The following is a 7500-nucleotide window of genomic DNA, read 5'->3' as shown; positions in this document are numbered from 1 at the left end:
GCTGCTGTCCGCTATAGCGAGCGCTCTGTGTGTAACGGCTTCTGTGTGTGTGTGTGTGTGTGTGTAACAGGTATCGGGCCGGACTCGTCGGACGCGACGCTGCTGTCCGCTATAGCGAGCGCTCTGTGTGTAACGGCTTCTGTGTGTGTGTGTGTGTGTGTGTGTGTGTGTAACAGGTATCGGGCCGGACTCGTCGGATGCGACGCTGCTGTCCGCTATAGCGAGCGCTGTGTGTAACGGCTTCAGTGTGTGTGTGTGTGTGTGTGTGTAACAGGTATCGGGCCGGACTCGTCGGATGCGACGCTGCTGTCCGCTATAGCGAGCGCTGTGTGTAACGGCTTCAGTGTGTGTGTGTGTGTGTGTGTAACAGGTATCGGGCCGGACTCGTCGGATGCGACGCTGCTGTCCGCTATAGCGAGCGCTCTGTGTGTAACGGCTTCTGTGTGTGTGTGTGTGTGTGTGTAACAGGTATCGGGCCGGACTCGTCGGACGCGACGCTGCTGTCCGCTATAGCGAGCGCTCTGTGTGTAACGGCTTCTGTGTGTGTGTGTGTGTGTGTGTAACAGGTATCGGGCCGGACTCGTCGGATGCGACGCTGCTGTCCGCTATAGCGAGCGCTGTGTGTAACGGCTTCAGTGTGTGTGTGTGTGTGTGTGTGTAACAGGTATCGGGCCGGACTCGTCGGATGCGACGCTGCTGTCCGCTATAGCGAGCGCTCTGTGTGTAACGGCTTCTGTGTGTGTGTGTGTGTGTGTGTGTGTGTAACAGGTATCGGGCCGGACTCGTCGGATGCGACGCTGCTGTCCGCTATAGCGAGCGCTGTGTGTAACGGCTTCTGTGTGTGTGTGTGTGTGTGTGTAACAGGTATCGGGCCGGACTCGTCGGACGCGACGCTGCTGTCCGCTATAGCGAGCGCTGTGTGTAACGGCTTCTGTGTGTGTGTGTGTGTGTGTGTAACAGGTATCGGGCCGGACTCGTCGGACGCGACGCTGCTGTCCGCTATAGCGAGCGCTCTGTGTGTAACGGCTTCTGTGTGTGTGTGTGTGTGTGTGTGTAACAGGTATCGGGCCGGACTTGTCGGATGCGACGCTGCTGTCCGCTATAGCGAGCGCTCTGTGTGTAACGGCTTCAGTGTGTGTGTGTGTGTGTGTGTGTAACAGGTATCGGGCCGGACTCGTCGGATGCGACGCTGCTGTCCGCTATAGCGAGCGCTCTGTGTGTAACGGCTTCTGTGTGTGTGTGTGTGTGTGTGTGTGTGTAACAGGTATCGGGCCGGACTCGTCGGATGCGACGCTGCTGTCCGCTATAGCGAGCGCTGTGTGTAACGGCTTCTGTGTGTGTGTGTGTGTGTGTGTAACAGGTATCGGGCCGGACTCGTCGGACGCGACGCTGCTGTCCGCTATAGCGAGCGCTGTGTGTAACGGCTTCTGTGTGTGTGTGTGTGTGTGTGTAACAGGTATCGGGCCGGACTCGTCGGACGCGACGCTGCTGTCCGCTATAGCGAGCGCTCTGTGTGTAACGGCTTCTGTGTGTGTGTGTGTGTGTGTGTGTAACAGGTATCGGGCCGGACTTGTCGGATGCGACGCTGCTGTCCGCTATAGCGAGCGCTCTGTGTGTAACGGCTTCTGTGTGTGTGTGTGTGTGTGTGTAACAGGTATCGGGCCGGACTCGTCGGATGCGACGCTGCTGTCCGCTATAGCGAGCGCTCTGTGTGTAACGGCTTCTGTGTGTGTGTGTGTGTGTGTGTAACAGGTATCGGGCCGGACTCGTCGGACGCGACGCTGCTGTCCGCTATAGCGAGCGCTCTGTGTGTAACGGCTTCTGTGTGTGTGTGTGTGTGTGTGTGTGTGTGTGTAACAGGTATCGGGCCGGACTCGTCGGATGCGACGCTGCTGTCCGCTATAGCGAGCGCTGTGTGTAACGGCTTCTGTGTGTGTGTGTGTGTGTGTGTAACAGGTATCGGGCCGGACTTGTCGGATGCGACGCTGCTGTCCGCTATAGCGAGCGCTCTGTGTGTAACGGCTTCTGTGTGTGTGTGTGTGTGTGTGTAACAGGTATCGGGCCGGACTCGTCGGATGCGACGCTGCTGTCCGCTATAGCGAGCGCTCTGTGTGTAACGGCTTCTGTGTGTGTGTGTGTGTGTGTGTAACAGGTATCGGGCCGGACTCGTCGGACGCGACGCTGCTGTCCGCTATAGCGAGCGCTCTGTGTGTAACGGCTTCTGTGTGTGTGTGTGTGTGTGTGTGTGTGTAACAGGTATCGGGCCGGACTCGTCGGACGCGACGCTGCTGTCCGCTATAGCGAGCGCTCTGTGTGTAACGGCTTCTGTGTGTGTGTGTGTGTGTGTGTGTGTGTAACAGGTATCGGGCCGGACTCGTCGGATGCGACGCTGCTGTCCGCTATAGCGAGCGCTGTGTGTAACGGCTTCAGTGTGTGTGTGTGTGTGTGTGTGTAACAGGTATCGGGCCGGACTCGTCGGATGCGACGCTGCTGTCCGCTATAGCGAGCGCTGTGTGTAACGGCTTCAGTGTGTGTGTGTGTGTGTGTGTGTAACAGGTATCGGGCCGGACTCGTCGGATGCGACGCTGCTGTCCGCTATAGCGAGCGCTCTGTGTGTAACGGCTTCTGTGTGTGTGTGTGTGTGTGTGTGTGTAACAGGTATCGGGCCGGACTCGTCGGACGCGACGCTGCTGTCCGCTATAGCGAGCGCTCTGTGTGTAACGGCTTCTCTGTGTGTGTGTGTGTGTGTGTGTGTGTGTGTGTGTAACAGGTATCGGGCCGGACTCGTCGGACGCGACGCTGCTGTCCGCTATAGCGAGCGCTGTGTGTAACGGCTTCTGTGTGTGTGTGTGTGTGTGTGTGTGTAACAGGTATCGGGCCGGACTCGTCGGACGCGACGCTGCTGTCCGCTATAGCGAGCGCTCTGTGTGTAACGGCTTCTCTGTGTGTGTGTGTGTGTGTGTGTGTGTGTGTGTAACAGGTATCGGGCCGGACTCGTCGGACGCGACGCTGCTGTCCGCTATAGCGAGCGCTCTGTGTGTAACGGCTTCTGTGTGTGTGTGTGTGTGTGTGTGTGTAACAGGTATCGGGCCGGACTCGTCGGACGCGACGCTGCTGTCCGCTATAGCGAGCGCTCTGTGTGTAACGGCTTCTCTGTGTGTGTGTGTGTGTGTGTGTGTGTGTGTGTGTGTGTGTAACAGGTATCGGGCCGGACTCGTCGGACGCGACGCTGCTGTCCGCTATAGCGAGCGCTCTATGTGTAACGGCTTCTGTGTGTGTGTGTGTGTGTGTGTGTGTGTGTGTGTGTGTGTGTGTGTGTGTGTGTGTGTGTGTGTGTGTGTGTGTGTGTGTGTGTGTGTGTGTGTGTAACAGGTATCGGGCCGGACTCGTCGGACGCGACGCTGCTGTCCGCTATAGCGAGCGCTCTATGTGTAACGGCTTGTGTGTGTGTGTGTGTGTGTGTGTGTGTGTGTGTGTGTGTGTGTGTGTAACAGGTATCGGGCCGGACTCGTCGGACGCGACGCTGCTGTCCGCTATAGCGAGCGCTCTATGTGTAACGGCTTCTGTGTGTGTGTGTGTGTGTGTGTGTGTGTGTAACAGGTATCGGGCCGGACTCGTCGGACGCGACGCTGCTGCCCGCTATAGCGAGCGCTCTGTGTGTAACGGCTTCTGTGTGTGTGTGTGTAACAGGTATCGGGCCGGACTCGTCGGACGCGACGCTGCTGTCCGCTATAGCGAGCGCTCTGTGTGTAACGGCTTCTGTGTGTGTGTGTGTGTGTGTGTGTGTGTGTGTGTGTGTGTGTGTGTGTGTAACGGCTTCAGTGTGTGTGTGTGTGTGTGTGTGTGTGTGTGTGTGTGTGTGTGTGTGTGTGTGTGTGTAACAGGTATCGGGCCGGACTCGTCGGACGCGACGCTGCTGTCCGCTATAGCGAGCGCTCTATGTGTAACGGCTTCTGTGTGTGTGTGTGTGTGTGTGTGTGTGTGTGTGTGTGTGTGTGTGTGTGTGTGTGTGTGTGTGTGTGTAACAGGTATCGGGCCGGACTCGTCGGACGCGACGCTGCTGTCCGCTATAGCGAGCGCTCTATGTGTAACGGCTTCTGTGTGTGTGTGTGTGTGTGTGTGTGTGTGTGTAACAGGTATCGGGCCGGACTCGTCGGACGCGACGCTGCTGTCCGCTATAGCGAGCGCTCTGTGTGTAACGGCTTCTGTGTGTGTGTGTGTGTGTAACAGGTATCGGGCCGGACTCGTCGGACGCGACGCTGCTGTCCGCTATAGCGAGCGCTCTATGTGTAACGGCTTCTGTGTGTGTGTGTGTGTGTGTGTGTGTGTGTGTGTAACAGGTATCGGGCCGGACTCGTCGGACGCGACGCTGCTGCCCGCTATAGCGAGCGCTCTGTGTGTAACGGCTTCTGTGTGTGTGTGTGTGTGTAACAGGTATCGGGCCGGACTCGTCGGACGCGACGCTGCTGTCCGCTATAGCGAGCGCTCTATGTGTAACGGCTTCTGTGTGTGTGTGTGTGTGTGTGTGTGTGTGTGTGTGTGTGTGTGTGTGTGTGTAACAGGTATCGGGCCGGACTCGTCGGACGCGACGCTGCTGTCCGCTATAGCGAGCGCTCTATGTGTAACGGCTTCTGTGTGTGTGTGTGTGTGTGTGTGTGTGTGTGTGTAACAGGTATCGGGCCGGACTCGTCGGACGCGACGCTGCTGCCCGCTATAGCGAGCGCTCTGTGTGTAACGGCTTCTGTGTGTGTGTGTGTGTGTGTAACAGGTATCGGGCCGGACTCGTCGGACGCGACGCTGCTGTCCGCTATAGCGAGCGCTCTGCACATGAGCTCAGCGCCCATCACGGGTCAGACCTCCAGCGCCGCGGAGAAGAACCCCGCGATATGGCTCAACACATCCCAGCCGCTCTGCAAAGCCTTCACCGTCACTGATGAAGACATCCGGTGAGATCTGTGTGAGTGAGAGTGTGTGTGTGTGTGTGTGTGTGTTTCAGACTAACGCATCTGTGAAGAATCTAACTCCACATTACTGTATATGAAAGAGCAAACGAGTCTGGCAGAACTTTACTTGATGCCTTATTAATGCATTATAAAAGTATTTTAAAGCATTGATTTTGCTTTGTAATCCACCTTATATTGCATTGTATGATCTTGTGAATAATTGTAGCCACAGTTATAATACATTGTAATAATTACACAGCCCTGCATCTTATCAAAAATAAAATATCAAATATCAACAACAATGTATCAGCTTCAGTGCACTTATCAAAATAACAACAAAAATAGTAGTCAGATGTCAAAAGTTTTGTATTTAATGGCAAGAAAAAGTGTTTTACTTTATAATCTACAAGAAAATGTTCAAATACTCCATTTAAACACAAGTTTAATATGTTTTTTTTCACAGAATCTGTAATTTTCTGTCGCTGGTTGGATGTTTCAGAAAACATCTGGTTCATGTTTGCGTTTTCTTCCGTCACTGGGCCAAACTAATCCGCTCTGGAAGCCCATAGAAACGTATGGTGAAAAGTTGTGAAGTTTGGCACACTGATAGAGGACAGTCCCAACATTAACCACAGCAATTTTGGAGTCTCTAACTCAAACCCTCTAGCGCCACCACATGTCCAAATTTCCACATAATGCTAATAACTTTTGAACCATAAGAGCTAGAGACTAAATATTTTTTTCATCTGATTCCTTGACTCAAGACGATGCAATTGACATCATGACTATGCTGGAAAAAAGTTTTTTAAATCTTTTTGATATACCCAACCGTTCTCGAATAATGCCTGGACAAATTAGGCGAAAAGCACGCCAAATTGGACGCAAGGCTATATCTCCGCAACGCTTTAGTGTATCGAGGCGAACTTTGGTACATGTCATCACAAGCATGACCTGAGGCTACATGCAGCGTTTCAGCACAGCACCACCTACGAATAAAACTCTAATGAATTGATTTTAGCCGAATCGAATGATACCCATTTTATGTTTTATGGGCATTGGCCATTTTGAATTTTGTCATAAAATGCTGCAATTTATGCATGCATTAGCACATCAGGACCAAGCCCTGAAGGTACGCAAAGTTTCGAAAAAGTTAATAAGCTACTAAATCATATTAAATGTGATTTTACAAAGATCTTTCAACCATTTTGACTAAAAGCATATAAAAATGGCATTTTTTTTGTGCCAAAATTAGTAGGAAACAAGTATTTAATTCAGCAGATATGATGCAGGGCAGTCATATGTCTTATTATAACCACAGTTATAATAATGTCTATTCAGTTTTGCACCTTTAGAAAGTATAATGCATTACAACACAAGAAAATCAAGGATATTCAGATGTAACAAGGAATCTGTAAATATTATAATGCATTTTCACTTTGGTTACGATTATTTATGAAAAGATATAATGCATTACAATGTACATTATGAATACATTCATATTGCATTATTTAATAGCATGCTTTCTGATGCATGTGATTTAGTCATGTCATGCAGCCGTTTCACTTTCTGTTTGGACATAAACCTGCTTGTTCAAGACATGTTTTCTGATAGGTTTGTTGTGCGATCAGCCGGCCTGTTAATATTCCAGTATAATTGAGAAGTGATGTGATGTGAAGTTTGAGAGTGTTATGTATTCATCGAGTTCCCTCTCAGTCGAGGCATGTCGCTCAGCGTCGGGAATCAGGCGTCACAGTTCAAGCCGAGCTGAAACTATCCCGAATTCTCATCTGCAAGAGTCATTTCACTCCAAGGCTCTGAGGGTAAATTGGATGCTTGCTGTATGAAAAACAGAAGTGAAATAAGATTTTCCTGCTGTAGTTGTTTTCTGTCTGGCTTTCCTCCAGCATACAGATGAGACGTCTAGTCCTCTGCATACACTAATAGTGGGACTGGCAAATTTGTGATCGGCAAACAATTGTTATGTTGTGATTATAGTGGTTAAAACTCTGGCTAGAGCTGGTTAGCAGAAAGTGATCTAAACTGCTGATCTAGACTGTTTCCACTTTACCAACCAACCAATTAACCAACCAACCAACCAACCAACCAACCAACCAACCAACCAACCAACCAATTAACCAACCAACCAACCAACCAACCAACTAACTAACCAACCAACCAATTAACCAACCAACCAACCAACCAATTAACCAACCAACCAACCAATTAACCAACCAATTAACAACCAACCAACCAACCAACTAACCAACCAATCAACCAATCAACCAACCGATCAACCAACCGATCAACCAACCGATCAACCAACCAACCAACCAACCAACCAACCAACCAACCAACACAAAAACAATTAAGAACAAACAAACCAACAAACAAACAAACAAATAATAAAAACAAACAAATAATAAAAACAAACCACAAATAATAAAAACAAACAAATAATAAAAACAAACAAATAATAAAAACAAACAAATAATAAAAACAAACAAATAATAAAAACAAACAAATAAGAACAAACAAAAAACAAGCAAATAAGAACAAA

General features: G+C 50.4%; 1 protein-coding gene across 2 annotated transcripts in view; it reads left to right on the top strand.

The window, feature by feature from the left end:
- The window catches only part of mbd2 (methyl-CpG binding domain protein 2), a 47945-nt gene that overhangs the window by 20893 nt on the left and 19552 nt on the right, over positions 1 to 7500 (top strand). For both annotated transcript variants that reach the window (XM_081366530.1, XM_081366531.1), the window contains exon 5: positions 4769 to 4946. In XM_081366530.1, the coding sequence (XP_081222656.1) occupies positions 4769 to 4946 (178 nt within the window). The remainder of the gene's footprint in view (positions 1 to 4768; positions 4947 to 7500) is intronic.

The sequence above is a fragment of the Scardinius erythrophthalmus genome (assembly GCF_964197995.2).
Source record: "Scardinius erythrophthalmus genome assembly, chromosome: 5".
NCBI classification, from domain to species: Eukaryota; Metazoa; Chordata; class Actinopteri; order Cypriniformes; family Leuciscidae; genus Scardinius; species Scardinius erythrophthalmus.
The sequence above is the reverse complement of the archived record's forward strand: the minus strand, read 5'-3'. Positions and strand labels throughout refer to the sequence as shown.